The sequence below is a fragment of the Protopterus annectens genome, chromosome 1.part1, assembly GCF_019279795.1.
Source record: "Protopterus annectens isolate FY-2018-M chromosome 1.part1, PAN1.0, whole genome shotgun sequence".
In the NCBI taxonomy this organism is placed as follows: Eukaryota; Metazoa; Chordata; order Ceratodontiformes; family Protopteridae; genus Protopterus; species Protopterus annectens.
In genome coordinates this window covers 992,946,992-992,967,963 of record NC_056726.1, presented here as the reverse complement: position 1 = coordinate 992,967,963, position 20,972 = coordinate 992,946,992, and the positions used below count along the sequence as shown (strand labels likewise).

General features: G+C 43.5%; 1 protein-coding gene across 2 annotated transcripts in view; it reads right to left on the bottom strand.

Annotated features, from left to right (window-relative positions):
* The window catches only part of MBOAT7 (membrane bound O-acyltransferase domain containing 7), a 303,330-nt gene that overhangs the window by 160,935 nt on the left and 121,423 nt on the right, over nt 1-20,972 (bottom strand). For both annotated transcript variants that reach the window (XM_044079454.1, XM_044079462.1), the window contains one exon: nt 17,913-18,273. In XM_044079454.1, the coding sequence (XP_043935389.1) occupies nt 17,913-18,273 (361 nt within the window). The remainder of the gene's footprint in view (nt 1-17,912; nt 18,274-20,972) is intronic.

The following is a 20,972-nucleotide window of genomic DNA, read 5'->3' as shown; positions in this document are numbered from 1 at the left end:
GCTACGGAATGTTGAGATAGGGGCCTCACACTAGCAACAGATAAATGTTGTGTCAAGAAGAGACAGTTAAAGGACCATTACTCAGAAACTGGGTTTGACAGGTTAAGCCCAGTTCTCAAACTGAATTTTGAGAAATGTTTTGTAGGTCAGCAACTACCTGATAAGCACCTGCTGTGTACGTGCAAAGAACTGTATAAAAGCAGCAGGCTGAGCTATTAAAAATCAGACAAACCTTGTACCTACATGCTTTGTCTCCTTGCTGCAAGTAATAAAGGATGCCTTGCTTGAACCTTACGTGAACTGATCTTTGTATTTTCTTTAACAGATTGGTCCTTCGAGCCGGAACCCTCTCACCTCAGATCAGACGGCCAGGTGGCTGAAACCGTACGGGGAAGAAGCCAAATCAGTTCTTCTGCAATATAAAAGGCCTCCTCTCTTCACCTCGGATCAGACGGCCAGGTGGATGAAACCGTACGGGGAAGAAACCAAATCAGTTCTTCTGCAATATAAAAGACTTCCAACTGAATTGTCATCAAAAGAGGCCAGTCACCTTCTGATCTGCGATTGAAGGACTGGTATCTGCAAATCAGTGGTCAATCATGTAGGCTCAGGTAAGGTGAGTTTGCTATTCTGTTTTAAAAGTCAGGGACAGGAAACTGCATTAATTTCTGTTAGATTGACAGTCAGGGACAGGAAAATGCATTGATTTCTGTTAGATTGTATTTTATTCAGTCAGGGCCAGAGAAAAACTGCAGTTCTGTCAGACTAGGTGAACAGGATAGAAGGTTAAACAGTCATTCTGAAGAGACTATAACAAAATCTGTGGTACATGTAAAAATTGAAGGTAATAGATAAAATTACTAAAGGTAACTACGTAGTGAGCAAATGGGTAATTATAACTGTGGTGCGAAAAAGTACAGTTTTGTACCTACCATAAATGTAGATGTTAGAGTGTTCACACTGCTGCAGTCATCACACTTGGGTTATCCTGCCGCCAGGCTGTCCCGCAGTCGGCCAGAGTTCCAAAGTCTTGGTCCGGCGTTGGTTGCTGTTGCTTCTTCCCTGACGTCAGTGCGCCAGGGGTATATAAGAGGCATCCAACGCCATTTTCCTCAGTTTTTCTTGCCCCAGATGTCAAGTGCCCCCACGTAGGTGGGCAATACATATTGCTAATTAAACATGAAAAGGAAATACAAGGAATACCTTCAGTTACAAGCAAATACACCACAAAGGTTGTACCAGATAGAAATGTATAGAAAAGTTCAGTTAGGTCAGAGGGGATGGAGGGAGGGTAACCTGGACTGCAGCAGTGTGAACACTCGAACATCATTTATGGTAGGTACAACACTGTACTATGTTCATCGTGTTACACTGCTGCAGTCATCACACTTGGGTTGAATCCCAAAGCTAAGGATGGGTGGTGGAATTAAACATGGTTTGGAGAGGCTAGTAGGCCCTGCAGAACTGTAGTGGCAAAGCCAGCTCTGGTTTTAGAGTATAGAGGTAAGTGATGGTGCTTGGTAAAGGTGTGCACTGAACTCCAAGTTGCAGCCTCCAAAATATCCTTGGTTGGTACCCCCCTGAGAAAGGCTGTTGATGTAGCTGTAACCCTGGTGGAATGGGACCTAATGCTAGCAGGTACCGGTTACCCATGACGTGTGTAGCAGAAATGGATACAATGTCCTATCCATTTTGAAATAGTCTATTTTTGAGATAGCTTTTCCTTGTGATCCTGCAGCATAGGATACAAAGAGCTGGTCAGATTTTCTGAAAGCCTTAGTTTTATCCAAGTAGTAACGCAATTGCCTGTGAATGTCCAAAGAGTGCAGGAGCCTTTCTCCTTTGTTCTGGGGGTTTGGGAAAAAGGTGGACAAATGAATGGTTTGGTTTAGGGCCACACTGGATACCACCTTTGGCATAAAGGAAGGGTTAGTTCGTAGAGCGACTCTGTCTTGATGAAAAATGAGGAAAGGCTCCACTGCCATTAGGGCCTGTAGCTCTGAAACTCTTCGTGCTGAAGTTATTACTAGCAGCAGGGCAGTTTTCCATGATAGAAACTGTAAATCAGCTGTAAAAGCTGGTTCAAAGGGCGGTGGTGTAAGCTTTTCCAGAACAAAGTTGAGATCCCAAGTTGGTGTTGGTGCTCTCCTGGGCGGTCTTATGTTCTTAGCCCCTCTCTTAGCAGCGGATGTGAAAATATAGGAGGATCCGTGTTGTAGTGAGCTGAAATCGCTGAGGTGTGGATCTTAATAGATGAAAAAGAAAGTCCTTTGTGCAACATCTCAGTTAAATATTGTAGAATCTGAGGAATGTTTGGAACAAGGGGATTTGCAAAATCTTTTCCATTTGTCCGAATAGGCTTTCCTGGTGCTGGGCCTCCTGGCCTCCAGAATGACATCCAGAACAGCTTTAGAGAGAAGTGTTGGCTGGTTGCTTAGGTAATTTGCCATGCAGCCAGATTTAAAGTCTTGAGCTGGCTGTGTAGAATCTGATTGTTTTGCTGAGTGAGCAGGTGAGGAATGAGGCAAAATCCATGGTGGGCCGTGAGCCATGTTCCTTAGTATTGGATACCAGTGTTGGCATGGCCAGTCTGGAGCAATGAGTATCATTTGTGGCCTCTCTAATCTGACTTTCAGCAGCACCTTTGCTAGAAGAGGCAGTGGAGGAAAGGCATACACTGTTAATGTTTTCCAACTGAATGAGAGGGCGTCCACTTTCCAAGCTAGTGGGTGGAATGTCCTTGTGCAAAATTTCTGAAGTTGGTAGTTTTGGGGGTTGGCAAACAGATCTATGTCTGGGCGCCCCCATTTTTGAGTTATCATTGCAAATGCTTGTGGCTCTAGTTTCCACTCGTGAGGATCCATGAGGTTTCTGCTTAGATAGTCTGCCAATGTGTTTTTCTTTCCTGGCAGGAATTGTGCTTGTAGTTGAACTTGGTAGGTCAGTGCTGTGTTCCACAAGGTCATTGCTTGCCTGCATAGGGGGTAGGAGTGTGTGCCCCCTTACTTGTTTAGGTACCACATTACTGTGGTGTTGTCTGTCTTTATTAGGAGTTGTCCTAATGTAGGAGGTCCTTGAAAGCTGTTAGGGCATTTTGTACAGCTAGCATTTCTTTTTGATTGATATGCAGATGCCTTTGATCTGTAGACCATATGCCCTGAATGCACTGTCCTGCTATGTGTGCTCCCCAGGCATAATCCAATGCATCTGTTAGTTTGCCTGGCTGCGGGTAAGGTAAAAGGCTGACCCTTGTTGAGGTGACATGCCTGAGCCCTCCATAGAAACTCCTGTTGAAAGCAGGGAATGAGTGGTATTATTGTTTCCAAGCTGTGGCTGTGCTGAGTCCATACGCTTTTCAGGTACCATTGTAATTTCCTCATATGCAGTTTTGCAAATGGTATTAGTAGTATGCAAGATGCCATGAATCCCAAGGCCTGCAGAATTTTTTTTTGCAGGGAGTTGGGTCTTTGTTATCATCATTTTGAAGTATCGAGTCAGCTGTTCTTGCTTGTCTGGCATGAGATAAGCCATCTGGGACGTTGTATTTAAGCTGGCACCCAGGAATATTATGTTTTGTGAGGGCACTAGTTTTGATTTCTTTTCGTTTACTGTGTACCCTAGGCAACTTAATAGGTATTCGACAAACGCCAGATGCTTTAAAAGAATGTCCTTGCTTTCTGCTTGAATAAGGCAGTCGTCCAGGTATGGATATATTTGAATTCCTCTTTGTCTATAGTATGCAATTACTGGTGCCAGGCATTTTGTGAAGACCCTGGGAGCAGTAGATAAGCCAAAGGGCAGTGCAGAGAATTGATAATGAGTTGAACCTGCAATAACTTGGAGGCATCTTCTGCAATTTTGTCTGATAGGGACATGCAGGTATGCCTCCTTGAGATCCAAAGTTACTAGTCAAGCCTTCTTGCCCAGCATGGGAAGAAGCTGCTGTAGCGTTAGCATCTTGAATTTGCGTACTTGCAGATAAGTGTTTAGAATTGAAAGGTCCAGAATGGGTCTCCAGGCTTTGTCCTTTCTGGGGACTAGAAAGAGTCTCGAGTAAAATCCTTGTCCTTGCTCCTGTGTAGGTACCTGTTGAATGGCTCTCATGTCCACGAGAGCTGTAATTTGTTTTTGAGCTTCGGCCCATTGATTTGGTGGCAGGTTTGGCATTCCTTTTATCCTTGGCAAAGTGTGAAAGTGGAATCTGCATCCTTGTGAGACAATACTTAGGACCCATTTGTCTTTTGTGATGATGTGCCAGTTGTCTGCAAAAAGTGCTAATTTTCCTCCCAAGGGAGCTGCCAAGAGACATTTGCTTGGCAGTCTGAGGGTTAAGTCATTGTGTTGGTCTTCTGATAGCTTTGGGCCCGTCTTCTCCTCCTTTCTGGGTTGTGGTACCCCATTGTCGAGGCTTGTAAGGGCCTTGTGACTGACCTCTGCCCCTTGGGCGTCTGTATTTGCCCCTCTGTGGTCTGTCAGAAGCTGGAAAGGACCAGTTTTTTGTTGGCCAATTTCTGCTGAAACAAGGGGGTTGAACCTGTAAAAAATCCTTGACCATCTGCGTAGATTTTGCCTTAGCCTCCATTTTCTTTAAAACCTCTTCTGCTTTTACACCAAATAAAACATCCTGCTGTAAAGATACATCCAATAACTTTGCTTTAACATGATCAGGCAGGGTTTGTTCTTTTAACCAAGCATGTCTACGTATGACAGACCCAGTCACTGCTGCTCTACAGGAAGCCTCCAATGAATCAAATCCACATTGTAAAGTATGTTTTCCCACTTGTTCAGCTGCATGCAACAAATCTTGCATTTCCTTGAAATCAGGCTGCTCTGAATGTGTGATCATTTTTTGTTTTAATTGAGACATCAGGTATTGCTGATATTTCAGCATGTGAAACTGGCAATTTAAGGCCCTCATAGCCAGAGTAGCTGAGGTATATACTTTCTTTCCCCATCTGTCTAGTGTTCTGGAATCCCTTTCAGAGGGTACAGGATTTTTAGCAACAGAGGCCTTAACCCCTTTGGGACCCTGGGAAATGGTTTCTGGGTCAGCAACAGGGCTTTTATATAGGAATTTGTGTGAGTCAGGGACTCTGTAGTATCTGTCGGGTTTGGCTGGAGCAGGAGGTAGTGAATCTGGGTTAAGGCTAGATTCTAGTAAACATCATCCACAATGTCTAACATGGGAGGGATAGCAAGTGGTCTGTGCTGGGGTAGTAAAAAGAACTCTGAGCCTTTTCTTAGAATCAGAGTAATCCTGGCCTTCCCAGTGGAAATGTTCCCTCATGGTATGTAAAGTTTCCCCAAAAGAGTAGTCTTCTGGGGGAGATGTTGAGGGAATAGACTCTTTAGCATCAGAGTCTTCATAAGGGGGAAAAAAGAGTATTCCTGTTCCTCAGACGAATCTGAGGAAATTGAGACCTGGTCAGAGGAAGCATAATCCTCCTCCGGTCTTGGCCTTTTATCCAGAGGGGGATGGGAACCCCTGATTAGTGTAATTAAATCTTCAGCCATCTTAAGCATCTGCTTCTTGGGCATGGGGCCTTGTACTGGAGACTGCTGTACAGTCTTTTTTGCTTTTAAAGGAGTTTTCAGCTTTGCATAAGATTTGATGGTGAGTGTAGTTGGTCTGAAGACACCTTCTGCAACTGAAGGCGTTTCAACTGCACCAGAATCTCCTTCTGCTCTGGAGTCGAAAGGGGTTAAAGATGAAGGCTGTGGCAGCCTAGTAATCTCCGCCTGGGAATCGGAAGCAGTCTGAAGTTCTAAATCAGCGGTCATCAAGGGCTGCGTAGGCGCTTCACTGAAAACCAGAGAACCGGCGACTGGCCCAGCAGAGGCCTCGGAGTCTGGTTTGGGTCTCGGCTGCCTGTCCTTATCCTTGCATTTTTTATGCATTCCGGTTGTCGGTTGCTCCGACGGCATGGTATAATTAAATTTTCTACCAAAGTAATGTCGGGTGAAATCAAACAGACGTTTAATAGTTTGTTTATTAAACCTAGCACAAAACCGACAACCTGTGACGTCATGGTCTGGGCCTAGGCAAGGAATACAATAAGAATGAAAGTCCTTATGAGGTATTTGCTTCCCACAAGAAATGCAATTGTTAACTTTTTCTGACATCGGACTGAGGCAAGAAAAGGTTCCCCAACGGGGTACTTAGCCTTATTGAAGACTTTGGTCTGAAATTCGATTTGAAAATCTCAGGAGTCGGTGGACTGGCACTTGCGAACTGCTTCTACTTCGGGCACCGCGCAGCAAGAAAGACTGAAGAAAATGGCGTCGGATGCCTCATATACCCCTGGCGCACTGACATCAGGGAAGAAGCGACAGCAACCGACGCCGGACCAAGACTTTGGAACTCTGGCCGACTGCGGGACCGAGTGACGGCAGGATAACCCAAGTGTGATGACTGCAGCAGTGCAACGTGATGATCATCATCAAAAGACCCACCATTAACAGAAGATGGTAAATATATGCAGGTACAGCGCGCAGATAATGTTAGATATTTTCCAAACTGGATAATTAAGCATGATTTTGATGGAAAATTAGATAAATCCTCGCTTCTCAAACTGATAAACAATTAAAAGCAGATTCCAAGGGGCAAGTTAAAAAACAGCGACAATTAGGAATTCCCCAGGTGCACAGGTGGCTGGAGGAAGCAAATCACAGAGGCCAAAAAGAAAAAAACTCTAAACAATGTTTTTAGATAAAGAGGATAACCACCTAGTACTAGCTTCAGCACCCCCTCCCCCACCAGCATACAGGGCAAATAATCAACACAGAGTGCCTCCTCTATATCCTGTAGTTACAGGAGGTGAGGATTCCGTAAAATAAAGCTAGTAAAAGTTAGGGGTCCAATAGGGACTAGGTCCAAAACAAAAAACACAGATGATGATGATAAAAATCTCGAAGTCTGACGATTGTTTAGTGAAACCCAGGCCACGACTAGTGGGGAAGAAAAAAGTACAGTTTTGTACCTACCATAAATGTAGATGTCCGATAGGTATGCATCTGCAGTCCTAACATATGGGTTTGTCCTGCCTCAGGCAGCCCTTCGGTCGGCCGGATTCCAAAGTCTGGGTCTGGCCTCGGCTGATGTCGCACTTCACCCGACGTCACCCGACGTCATAGCTGCTGTTTATTGGGTATAAAGGCATCAGCCAACGCCATTTTCCTCAGTGTTTCTTGCCCCAGATGCCAGGTGCCCTCTTGGAAGGCTAAATTTGGATAAATGGAAATAATTCCAAACAGTAGAGAGCAAACAATATAAAAGAAAAAAATATATATATATATATATATATATATATATATATATATATATATATATATATATATATATATATATATAAATATATACATATATATACATATACATATATACATATATACAAATAAATACACCATAATAGATTCCCCCAGCTAGCTAAAAGGGTAAAAACCCTAGGAATACCACAGAGGGGAAGGAGGGTGGGTAATCCTGACTGCAGATGCATACCTATCGGACATCTACATTTATGGTAGGTACAAAACTGTACTATGTCCTTCAAGGATGCATCTGCAGTCCTAACATATGGGAAGAATACCATAGCCAAACTGGGGGAGGAGGCACTAAGATAAAGATGGTGTAGTTAAGATCCCTTGCAAAACAGCAGTTGGAAACCCTGCTCGGGATCTAGAGTATAAGGGAAGATTATAATGCTTGGCAAATGTATGCACGGAGCTCCAAGTAGCAGCTTCTAAAATGTCTTTGGTAGCCACTCCTCGTAGGAGAGCTGTAGTGGTGGCTGTAGCTCTTGTGGAATGAGGTCTGATATTATCAGGAGTCGTCTTTCCATGAAAAAGAGTAGCAAAATCGAATGCAATTTCCTATCCATTTTGAGATTGTCTGTTTTGAAATTGCTTTTCCTTGCACTCTTTTGAAATTGCTTTTCCTTGCACTCCTGTTGCATATGCTACCAGAAGCTGGTCAGTTTTTCTGCTGGTCTTAGTTTTGTCCAGATAGTAGCGTAATTGTCTGTGCACATCCAAGGTATGTAGTAGTCTTTCCCCCCTGTTCTGTGGGTTGGGGAAGAATGTAGGTAAATGAATCGCTTGGTTCAATGATACTCTGGAGACCACTTTTGGCATAAAAGTAGGGTTAGTTCTCAGAGAGACTCTGTCCTGATGGAAGATAAGGAAGGGTTGTACTGCCATTAATGCCTGTAACTCAGATACCCTTCTTGCTGAAGTAATTGCTAGCAGGAAAGCAGTTTTCCAAGACAAGAATTGTAATTCTGCTGTTGCTGCTGGTTCAAAAGAGGGGAGTGTTAACTTTTCCAGCACAAAGTTGAGATCCCATGTAGGTAAAGGTGGTTTCCTTGGAGGTTTTACATTTTTGATTCCTCTCAAGAACTGCCCGAGTAGAGGATGAGAGAAGACAGGAGGATCCATGTTGTATTCTGCTGAAATTGCTGATGCATGAATCTTAATGGAGGAGTAAGACAGGCCATTGTGGAACAGCTCTGCTAAATATTCCAGGATGTGTGCTATGTTTGCCAATGAGACATTTTCTCCCTTTGCTGCACTCCAAACGAGGTATCTTTTCCACTTGGCTGAATAAGTCTTCCTTGTGGAGGGTCTGCGTGCCTCCAGGATAATGTCCTTAACCCTCGGAGATAAACCTGGGTTATTTTGTTTTATGCAATATTCCAAGCAGCTAGCTGCAGTGTTTTCAAGTTTGGATGTAGGATCTTGTAGTTGTCCTGTGTTAGTAGTAAGGGACATAGAGGTAGAGGCCATGCGTGTGTCCGAGACATGCTTCTCAGTAGCGGGTACCAATGTTGCCTCGGCCAGTCTGGAGCTATCAGAATTACCCTTGGCTGATCCTCTCTGATCTTCAGTAGCACTTTGTACATAAAGGGAAGAGGTGGAAATGCATATTCTGTCAGGTTTTTCCAGCTGAAGGAAAAGGAGTCCACCCTCCAAGCAAGTGGGTGGTATGCTCTTGTGCAGAATTTCTTCAATTGGTGATTGTGTGGGGAGGCAAACAGGTCTATCTGTGGTAGTCCCCATTTCTTTGTTATGGCTTTGAAGATATCTGGATGCAGCATCCATTCGTGAGCATCCGTGGTAGTTCTGCTTAAGGTGTCTGCTAGAAAATTTTCTTTTCCTGGTACAAATCTGGCCTGAAGTTGAATGTTGAGATTCAGGGCCACATTCCACAGGTCCATTGCCATCCGGCATAAAGGATATGAATGTGTACCTCCCTGTTTGTTGATGTACCACATGACTGTGGTATTGTCCGTCCTTATCAGCAGATGACCCTGTTGAAGGAGTGGTCTGAATGCCTGGATCGCATGTTTCACTGCCAGCATCTCCTTTAGATTTATGTGTAGATTCAGCTGGTCTTGGGTCCATAGGCCTTGTATACACTTGTCCACCATGTGTGCCCCCCATCCTAGGTCTGAGGCGTCCGTGGTGATGGTCTGGTTTGGATGAGGTTTGTGGAAAGGCAAGCCTCTGTTCAACTGACAGGCCTGAGCCCACCACAGGAATTCTTGTTTCAGGCATGGAATTATTGGAATCTGGGCTTCTAGGCTGTGCTTGTGTTGAGACCATACATTCCTTAGGTACCATTGTAGCTTTCTCATATGCAGCCTGGCATGCGGAACCAATATTATGCAGGATGCCATGTAGCCCAGGGCTTGCAGGACTTTCCTTGCAGTAAGCTGAATTTGTGTTGTTAATGTCATGAAGTAGACTGGTAGTTGTTTTTCTTCTGTGAGAAAAGCCATCTGAGTTGATGTATCTAGTTCTGCACCCAAGAATGTTATCCTTTGGGATGGTACTAGTCTTGACTTTTGCATGTTGACTGTGTATCCCAAGGCTTGCAACAGTTGTATGACATTTTCCAAATCTTTTGTTAATTTTGCCTTGTTGTCCGCTTGTATTAGGCAGTCGTCCAGATACGGGTAAATTTGAATTCCCTGAAGTCTGCAATGAGCAATTACTGATGCCAGGCATTTCGTGAATACTCTGAGCGCAGTAGATAAGCCAAAAGGCAATGCTGAGAATTGATAATGCTCTGATCCTGCAAGAAATCTGAGGTATCTTCTGCAATCTGGTCGTATAGGGACGTGCAGGTATGCCTCCTTGAGATCTAGAGTCACCAGCCAAGACTCCTTGCCCAGCATGGGAAGAAGCTGCTGGAGGGTCAGCATTTTGAATTTTGGAACAATGAGGTATGTGTTCAGTGCGGACAAGTCTAGAATAGGTCTCCATTGATTTTCTTTTCTTGGTACAAGGAAAAGCCTGGAGTAAAATCCTTGGCCTTCTTCCATAGGTGGTACCTCTTGTATAGCTCTCATCCTTAGTAAGTTGTTGATTTGTCTTAGAGCGTCTGTTTTTTTGGCTTGGTGGTAGGTTTGGCATTCCTCTCTTTTTTGGTAGAGTGTGGAAGTGAAACCTGTAGCCCTTGTCTATTGCTTGTAAAGTCCATTTGTCTCCTGTAACGTAATGCCAGTTGTCGGAGAATAAGGCTAGTTTTCCGCCCAAGGGTGCTTCCAGTTGTTCCCTGGTAGGCAGAACTATTGCCAAGTCACTGTGCCTGCCCTGTGGAAGTGGTTGTAGTTGATTCTGTGGCAGTACTTCTCTGGTTGGTAGGTTGCCACTGACGTCCCCTGTAGGCACCCCTAGATTGACCTCTGCCTCTTGGGCGTCTATTTCTGCCTCTCTGCACTCTGGAGTTGTCTGGAAAGGACCAATTCTTCGAAGGCCAATTTCTGCTAAACCTCGGAGGTTGGACCTGTAAAAAAACCTTGACTGTTTGGACAGATTTTGCTTTTTCTTCCACCTTCTTTAGAACCTCCTGTGCAGGGGAGCCAAACAAACTTTGTTTCTCCATGGGAGCATCTAGGAGTTTTGACTTAACATGATCTGGTAAGGATTGTTCTTTTAACCAGGCATGCCTTCGAATCACTGTTCCAGTCATAGCTGATCTAAAGGAAGCCTCCAGTGCATCATAGCCACATTTTAAGAAATGGTTACTGACCTGCTGAGAGTTATGTACCAAATCCTGAAGGGACTTGCGGTCTAAAGGTTCAGGGGAAGACAGTTTTTTATTTAGCTGGTCTAACAAAAATTCCTGGTACTGAATCATGTGAAATTGACAGTTCAAGGCCCTGGCCGAAAGAGTAGCAGAAGAGGCAGCTGCCACACCTTTAGGGCCCTGTGAAATAGTTTCAGGATCTGCAACAGGAGCCTTATACAAATGGTAGTGTGTGTCCGAGACCCTGTAATATCCGTCTGGCTTGGCAGGGGCCGGAGGAAGAGAATCAGGAGCAGTACAGGCATCATTATATGCATCATCAACAACTGTTAGTACTGGCGGAATGGCTAAAGGCCTATGCTGTGGTAAGTGTAAAAAGGTCCTTAGCCTTTTCCTTGAATCTGAAAAATCCTGGCCCTGCCATTGAAAGTGTTCTCTCATAGCATGCAAGGTTTCCCCAAAGGAAAATTCTTCAGGAGGAGAAGCTGAAGGAATGGAGTCTTCTGCATCAGAATCCTCATAAGGAGAATATGGGCCTTCGTGAGGGTTTGAAATGTCCGAGTCATCCGAGGAATCATCTGTAGAGACAGGTTCCGAGGGTTCAGTCCTAGGCCTCTTGTCTGGACGGGGCTGAGAGGCCCTGTCTGGGTGAGGTTGGGATCCTCTGATCAAAGAAATGAGATCCTCAGCCAGGCTGAGTATTTGGGAACTAGAGATAGGCCTATGTGAAGGAGTTTTGGCAGGCAAGGCCTTTGAAGATTTAGCTGCTTTAGCCCTGGCAAAAGCCTTGATAGACATGGAAGCAGGGGGTCTAGCAGGCCCATGTGCAGGGATAGATATGTCTAAAGGAATAGTGTCTGACAAATCCTGGGTGCCTGCTTCTGTAGCAGTAAACTCAGTAGCAGATTCAGCCATGCTCTGTGAGGCCTCGGCTATCGGAGGCATGCTATCGGCCGAAGGAAGAACCGGGGGCTCGGTTTCAGCCGAAACCGAGACTTTCGCAGTTGGCCTAACCGTGGTTTCTGCCGAAACCGCGGGCCGCGAATGTCGGTCCTTTTCCTTGCGCTTTTTAGCTAATTGAGTAGTCGGAGTCTCCGATGGCATTTTGTATGCAAAAGCGGGACCAAAAAACTCCTCTGCAAACTCCGACCGACGTCTAAGTGTCCGTCGAATGAAGGAAGCACAGGCTAGACAAGCTGATACGTCGTGGTCTGGGCCTAAGCAAGGAAGGCAGTAAGAGTGGAAATCCTTATGAGGTATTTGTTTCCCACAAGTTAAACAATTATTTACTTTGTCTGACATCGGCTGAGGCAAGAAAGAGGCCCCAACGGGGTACTTAGCTTTTTAGAAGTCTTCGGTAATAGGAATCTCTGGATCTGACCGACCGGCACTTGCGAACAGCTTCTGCTTCGGGCACCACGCGGCAAGAAAGACTGAGGAAAATGGCGTTGGCTGATGCCTTTATACCCAATAAACAGCAGCTATGACGTCGGGTGAAGTGTGACATCAGCCGAGGCCAGACCCAGACTTTGGAATCCGGCCAACCGAAGGGCTGCCTGAGGCAGGACAACCCATATGTTAGGACTGCAGATGCATCCTTGAAGGACATCTCTGTCCTCTCATTGAGGTACCTAATCCCAGAGCAGGTCAGGATAACCAACACCCCACTTTATTAGTATATAGACCCTGGAGTCCCGAAGATATTCGGGAGGCCACTGAGGGTATTCCTCACCCTAGGGTCAACTTTAAAAAAGTCTCAGAGGACCTGCAAGGTATGACGTTAAGCTATAACCTAAATGGAGAAGAGATAGAAAAAGTGGTAAGACAAATTATAGGTCCAGACTGGCACATGGTCTGTGGTAATTGGAATCCTCGTAACGCTCAGCGGAGACCCCTTCCGCATAACGACGTAGGATTAAATGCCCAGGTAACAGACCTTACAAACAGAATTTCTGAAAAGTGGCAACCACGGGCAGACTGGACCTGCATTAACCAGTGTATTCAACAAGAAGGTGCATCAGTTGACCGCTATTTTTCTAGGCTCATAGAGTGCTTTAATAATCATTGTGGGATGCCAATCCCTGACAACCAAGCAGTAGACTCCCCCTATGAACAACAATTAAAAAATGCCTTTCTGCAGGGGAGCAGTGCTCTATTAGTAGTTTTATTACAAACCACATGGTAGATCACCGCACAAGCAGATTGCAACCCTTGCTTGAGTATGCAAGGCATGCTGAAAGACACTTTAATAGCAAAAAGAAAAAGAAAATGCACGTATTTTCATTAGAAGACAGGGCTGAGGTATACGTGGTACATCAGGGAAAAAAGGGAAAAAATAGGGAAGGTAGGCGGCCTGACCAACGGTCAGAAGATGTTGAGGGACGTAAAAAGAAAGAGAGGAGAATGTTTTAAATGTGGGAAGAAAGGTCACACGGCAAGGGATTGCAAAAGGAATAATAGGTCAAGGACGGATGAACAAGAAGGTGATGACTGACTATATGTCAGGAAGCACAGGGAAGGGTTGCAATACAAAGCAGGATAAATGGTAATGTAGAAACAAGAATAGAGGAAGCACAGGATGGTGGTGGGGGGGATGACAATGAAAATGACAGTGATGAGGTATTACACTTGGCACTTCTGTGCTTGGTACTCTTTTTAGCAGACATCAAGCCAGAAGTCACCCTTTTGGTGGAAGGAAGAGAGGTTAGCTTTTTGTGTGATTCTGGGGCTTCACGGACCCCAATACATCCCTCCGAATTACCGGAGTGTACACGGTCTTCGGATTACATATTTGTTAAGGCTGCAAATGGGCAGCTATACCGGGAGCCTCTCTCACACAAAATTATGATCACAGATCCTGTAACAGGGTTGACACACAGAAGCAAAATTGTAGTGTCTGCAAAATGCCCAATAAATCTCCTAGGCAGAGACTTGATGCAGTTATTTGGCATAGCGGTGGTTCCGACTATACAAAGGATGCAAGCACAATGACAGACTGACATCTGCGAAATGCATGATGCCTGCGTAGTGCAGTCAAGAGGTGAGATGTTTTACTGGTACAGTCAGGACCTGGTTACTACTGGCCCAGGGACTGTAACCAAAGAATTAATGGATTTGGCCATTAGTAAATTTCCCTCGTTAGATATTAAGAAGCAGCCATTACTGCACTGTACCCTGTATTTTCGTGACACACAAGGGCCAAATGAAGACTACAGAGATAAGCTGTTTAAATATCAAACAGTAAGGCTAGTGTTATGTAACCTATACTGGGACACAATGGGAAATAGCATAGCCAGCTGCTCTCTGCCTAAAGAAATAACAGCACGTTAGAATCTGACCTTCTACCACATGTAAGTCTCACTAAAGACAGAAACACAAAATGGTAGAATTGGGCAGGAAGATTACCAGATGGGAAAAACAGACCAGGGAGGAACTCTCGGAGCAGGGAGTATAGGAACAAAAATTAAACTGGGTAACTCAAACTAAGCCAGCAGTACACCTGCATTTTCGCAAAAAATATTTGACAAATACTCCTGTTAAAGGCGAAAGAGAAAGCTCTGAAAGGTATTCCGGACAAGCTGTGGTCCACAGGGAAATCAGATGTAGGCCTTATTCGCATGGCAGGACCAGTGGTGATTACACCAAAATCAACATTTAGACCTCAAAAACGTCAATATCTGCTGAGATAAAATGCAGAGGCAGGGATAAAGCCCATTATAGCTGCACTCCTTAAAGGTGGTGTGTTAATTGAATCTCCTGCTTCACCATGTAACACACCTTTGTTCCCAGTTAAAAAAGCAAATGGGGAGTGGCGCATGGTTCAAGACCTGCAGGCTGTAAATGAGGCAGTAATACCTAGGGCACCTATGGTACCTGATCCACATACACTCTTAAAACCCAATCAGAAATATTTTTCTGTAGTAGATATTAGCAATGCATTTTTCTCAATTCCGATACATCCGGACAGTAGATTCTGGTTTGCATTTACATTTCAAGGTAAAAAATACACATACACTCGACTACCGCAGGGTTATTGTGAGAGCCTCACGATATTCTCACAAGAGATGTCAAGTAACTTAGCAAAATTTAGCCCACCGAAAAATAGTCAAATCCTGCTTTATGTAGATATCTTATTAGCAAGCTCCAACTTTACAAGCTTGCCGAGAAGACACGCTAGCATTGCTACGATTTTTAGCTGCTGAGGGACACAAGGTGAATAAGGAAAAATTGCAACTCTGAAAAGAGCAGGTCTGATATTTGGGCTATATAATATTTGATGGAGGTAGAACCTTGGATGAGGATAGAAAAATAGCCGTTTTGCAGGCTCCAAAACCCATTACCAAAAAGGAAATAATGTCCTTTTTGGGTACGACTAAATTCTGTCGAAGTTGGATTCCAAACTATGCATGAATGGGTGTACCTTCGTTGAAGGTTGTGCGTCAGGGCTGGTAACTCGCCACTTAAAAATCAACTACCAATCATTAGTGGACCGGAGTTCCACTGTGGCGACCCCTAACCGGGAAAGGCCGAAAGACACAACAACATTTTTATTATATATTTGAAGATTCATGTTTCACTCATATGTTGTCAGACATATGAGGTTCGAAATTTTGAAGCTTCGAATATATAATATAGACCCGTAACATGTTGGTTATGGAAAATGTATGTGTGTCTTTAAATGGGGTCTGTATCAGAAGATCGAAAAATTAAAACCGCGAATGCCTAAAGAGCGAAAGAAACGGAACCTCAAATTTGCTACTTTGGGGGGGGGCTGCGCCCCCACCCCCCGCTAAATATATATTCCAACTCCAAGATCGCACTACAGTGAAGAAAGGGCAAATATTCCAATCTTCACTGTACTGCGATCTGACAAACAGTACTTCAAGGTTCCATTTTTTTTTTCGCTCTTTAGGTGTTTGCAGTTCTGCTCTTTCGGTCTTGTAATATAGACCCCTTTAAATGTGTTCTCAGATTGTGTGCAATATGACATCATTCGCATGGCATTTAACCAAATCACAAGGCCTTCATTGCCAATTACAAAAGCATACAAGTGAGTGACCTGGAAGGCTAAATTCAGTAAATGAATTCTTCACCGAAGGATCGCTTTAAATGAAGATATGGAAATAGCATGGAGTGAGACAGTGACCAGTCAAAGTTAACCTGCTGATGCAACCTGTAGATTATATCTTGTGGAAGTATCTCTTTTTAGAAATAAAAACACTGACTGGAAGAAGCCTAGAGCCTCAGCCTTTCCTTGAGATCTGGGAGAGGTCTGTAGCCTGGTACTTTCTTTCTGGTTATAAGACGGGTCTATATTATAATCTCGAAGTTACAGAACATCAAATACAATATGGTCGACACCATATTATCGAAGTTCCGTAACTTGGAGAAAAAACAATTAAACATCAAATTCTTACCCTAATGGGTTTAAACAGGGGGGGCAAGCCCCCTGCACCCTCTACACCCCCCGCTACTTAAATATACCAACTTCGAGATTGCACTTTAACGTAGTATGGTGCGGAAAGGGAACCCCCCCCCCTGCCTACACATGTTTTCCCTACAAATATTTTTTATTGTGTTTCGATGGTTTAATAGTTCGAGGCATAAAGTTCGATGTTTATGCATTCGAGCTATTAAACATTCAAGGTTATAATATAGACCCTTATAAGACAGCATATAGCCTGGAAGAGCTGTGTGGACTGGATGCTGTATGAATGTACTGTTTGTTTTACCTTGAAACTCTAAAACCAAGTGGACTAATATGTTAAGTAGTGGAAAATGAATAAACCTGAGTTTTTAAATATGTCCTGCCTCCAGTGCCTCCTTGGACTTGCACTAAAGTACCATAATTAGGTGATATGAAATTGCAGCTTCTCCAACAGTCAAGGCAATGAACACACTTAGACGGCCAAGCAGTGCACTGGTGTCAGACTGTTTTTCTATATTTCTCAGCCTACAATTTCACTTTTGCTTTTTTGCTTCTAAGCCTATTGTCACTTGTTACATCCATCTTTTTTAGAAAGTCTTAGTTTTTTTTTTTTTATTTTGGCTCATTCTTTTCTGTTCTATTCAGTCTGTCGATCCTTCATTTGATTTTTATCACCAGTTACTCTGTCGATCCTTCATTTGATTTTTATCACCAGTTACTCTGTCGATCCTTCATTTGATTTTTATCACCAGTTACTCTGTCGATCCTTCATTTGATTTTTATCACCAGTTACTCTGTCGATCCTTCATTTGATTTTTATCACCAGTTACTCTGTCGATCCTTCATTTGATTTTTATCACCAGTTACTCTGTCGATCCTTCATTTGATTTTTATCACCAGTTACTCTCACTACACATCACTCATTTCTCAAACATTGTATTTGCTTTCCTTTTGTCTAGTCATTTCAAAATGACTTAATTTCCTTTTTGTTGTAAAATACAGTAAATGTGTATGCTTTTAAATACGTTGTCCCCAACATTTTTATGTACTGTGTTGTAGTACTGCTCTGCAGCAACATATTTGTCTTGCATCATTTCTGCACTGCTTCTTTCACCTTTCATGACTGTATCATCCTTTCTTTTTGTTGCCATCATCTCACAATGATAAATAATACTGTTTACTCTCTACTCACTGTTTCATCCTTAAATGGGACTTTAGTCATACTTAGTTTGCCTTTCTCCATCAGCTTACTCTCTGACTTTCATCTCTATATCCATCCCCTGCTGTACATGATTATGTCTGCTATAATTCCTTCTCAGCTTTCCTAAATTATGTCACTCTTTTCTGTCTTAGGTACTGATTTTCACTGATTTCTACCATATCTGAGGCTTCTTATTTGTTGAGCACAAAACCAGTAACACACACAACACAGAAAAAAGAAAAGCAGGGATATACCTTTCAGCTGGACTGTAGTCCACAGTTGGACCCCCACCAGATCGAGACTTGGCCTCCTTAGGGTAAGCACCAAAACCTGCTGCAATGCAGCTGCACTCAGCAAAGATCCAGGCTACGTAAAAACGCATACGGAACACAAAGAAGACAGGCATCATGTAGAACAGACGAAACAGAAAAGCCCGTTCTTCAAATTCCTCAGACTTCACATACTCCAGTGGGAAAAGGTATGATACAAGTAGGAAAAAGATGCCATAGACTGGAGCCATCTTCAGACGCAAAAGGAAAGGTTCCCAGCTGGGAATGGTTAGAGAGTCAATTTGGTTCAACCAGTCTTGGTAGGTCCGATAACGGTAGAAAGGGCCTGTAAAAATAGTAAATAAAATGCAGATATTAAATTTATATAAAATACAATGGTACAGCCAAAATTTAGATTACAAACTGGTTCTGAATTAAGTTTTTGCATGACATGCACAACTCTGAATTCTGGCCACTCTGCTTTAATGAATCTGTCTTGGATATAAAAGCGTAACACACTGAATCAAATTCTTCTAAAACAGATGGGCAGAAAAACAAATCAACACTGGGTATCTCCCAGTCTAAAAAGGTTAGTTCAGCAACAAGACCTCTGAAAAGCAAAACTCTTGGGGGGTTCAATGTTGTTCAAATTCAGTACATACATCTGAATTTCAGAATGCTTCAGAGGTGTCTTGAAGTAAACAATTAAAAAAAATGTGGTCACTGTCCAAAGTGGGAATACCCTGGGTGTACAAAGCGGGAGCAAAGTGGTTCAGTGATTAACAGCTCTGCTTCAATGTTTTAGTGTCTCGGTAAAACAGAAATCCCTAGGCAGTATCTGTGTCTATGTGGAGTATGAAAGTTCTCCTTGTATCTATATGGGTTTTGCTCAGGTTAATTTCCTCCCAGCTACCAAAATGGTTGATTAGCTATGTTAAAATGTTTATATATTGTATTTACTTTTGCTCTTATGGTCTGCTGTGGCTGAAAAGAATTGATGACCAGTTCAATTCCCAAATTTATAATGGAACAAACTTAAAAAAAATCTGAAAGGCACACATCTCTTTTCATTAGGTATTCGTTTAGTTTAACAAGAAAACAACTAAATCATCATTACAAGTAAATGAATGTTATGTAATTACCAAAGCAATAGGTCTTTAAGAACAGCATCCATCTTCAGTAACAGGTAGGGCCATATGCTGAAGTCACTGGGACCACGTATGGTGAAGGTGCTGAGGTTGACTATGTGGCTGCTTTTCAAATGCCCTCCACTGAGGCATTCTATTCCACAGGAACCTGCTAGCAGAATCAACCATGAAAGGTATGGGCAAGGTTTTGTCTCCCTTAAAGTAGCAGTACTTAATGCAGTTTGATAACTGGCTGGAAACGGTCACTTTTGAAAACATGAAGGCTTCTTCATTGTGTGATAAAGGAGATGAAAGTAAGTTTGCGTTTTCTGAAGTCCCACGTTCTTTTTAGGTAAAACTTCAGTATCCTCTGGACATCAATGCAGTGAAAACAGCATCTGCTCTTATGTTCTTAGAAGGGGAAATTTCTGAGAGACTACTCAGTTTAAGCTGGTACCACTCACTCTTTGTAAAAAATCAAATGAGAAGACTTGAGTGACAACTCAGAAATTCTTCTATAGTGACTGCTGTCAAAACAGTGTGTTCCATACAGTGACTGCTGTCAAAAAGTATAGTTGTGTACACTTAGCATAAACGTAGATGTTAGAGTGTACTCACTGTTGCAGTCCTAACATATGGGTTATCCGGCTCCGGTAGCCCTCAGTCGGTCCGAATACCAGAGTCCTCGGTATATGACGTCGGCTGTAAACTAATGTCAGAACGTCAGGTATAAAGGGAGGCGGCTGATGCCATTTCCTCAGTTTTTCTTGCCTTGCCCCCAAAAGGAGGCTAAACCAGGAAGGAAACACCCTGGAAACATTCCATCCAAAAATAAGATATCTAGCCTGTGCCTTAGGACAAAAAGGAGGAATGGAGGGTGGGAAACCAGGACTGCAACAGTGAATATACTCAAAACATCTACATTTATGGTAAGTGTACACATCTGTACTATGTTCTTCGTGTTTCACTGTTGCAGTCCTAACATATGGGTTGATTCCCAATGCCCAGGAAAAAAACAAAAGGGGGGAGGAAGAAAGTACAGTTTTGTACCTACCATAAATGTAGATGTGCGAGTGCTAATACAGCTGCAGTCATAATAGATGGGTTCTCCTGCCGTCAGGCGGGTCCTCGGTCGGCCGAATTCCAAAGTCTAGGTCCGGCGTCGGTTGTCGGCGCTTCTTCCCTGACGTCAGTGCGACAGGGGTATAAAAGAACCAGCCGACGCCATTTTCTTCAGTTTTTCTTGCCCCAGATGTCAGGTGCCCCCAGAAGGAAGGCAATACATAAAATTATGTAGTAATGCAATGCAATATAATCAAAAAACAGTAGTTGCAAGCAAATACACCATATAAAAGAATACCCCTAGAGGGGAAGGAGGGAGGGAAACCTGGACTGCAGCTGTATTAGCACTCGAACATCTACATTTATGGTAGGTACAAAACTGTACTATGTTCATCGTGCATACAGCTGCAGTCATAACAGATGGGTAGAATCCCAAAGCTAAGAAAGGGGTGGTAGGCACTAGGTGGAACTAGGAGGAGCCAAAATGCCCTGCAAGACTGCAGTGGCAAAGCCTGCTCTAGATTTGGAGTATAATGGTAGGTTGTAGTGTTTGGAGAAGGTATGCACAGAACTCCAAGTGGCTGCTTCCAAAATATCCTTGGTAGGAACTCCTCTGAGGAAGGCTGCAGAGGTGGCTGTGGCCCTGGTGGAATGAGTTCTAATGCCTGTAGGCACAGTTTTGCCATGAAAGGAATAGCAAAAACGTATGCAGTGGGCTATCCATTTTGAGATTGTCTGTTTGGAAATCGGCTTTCCTTGAGCTCCTACCGCATAGGCCACAAAGAGCTGTTCCGATTTTCTGAAAGGTTTTGTTCTGTCCAAATAACGCAGTTGCCTGTGGATGTCCAATGAATGT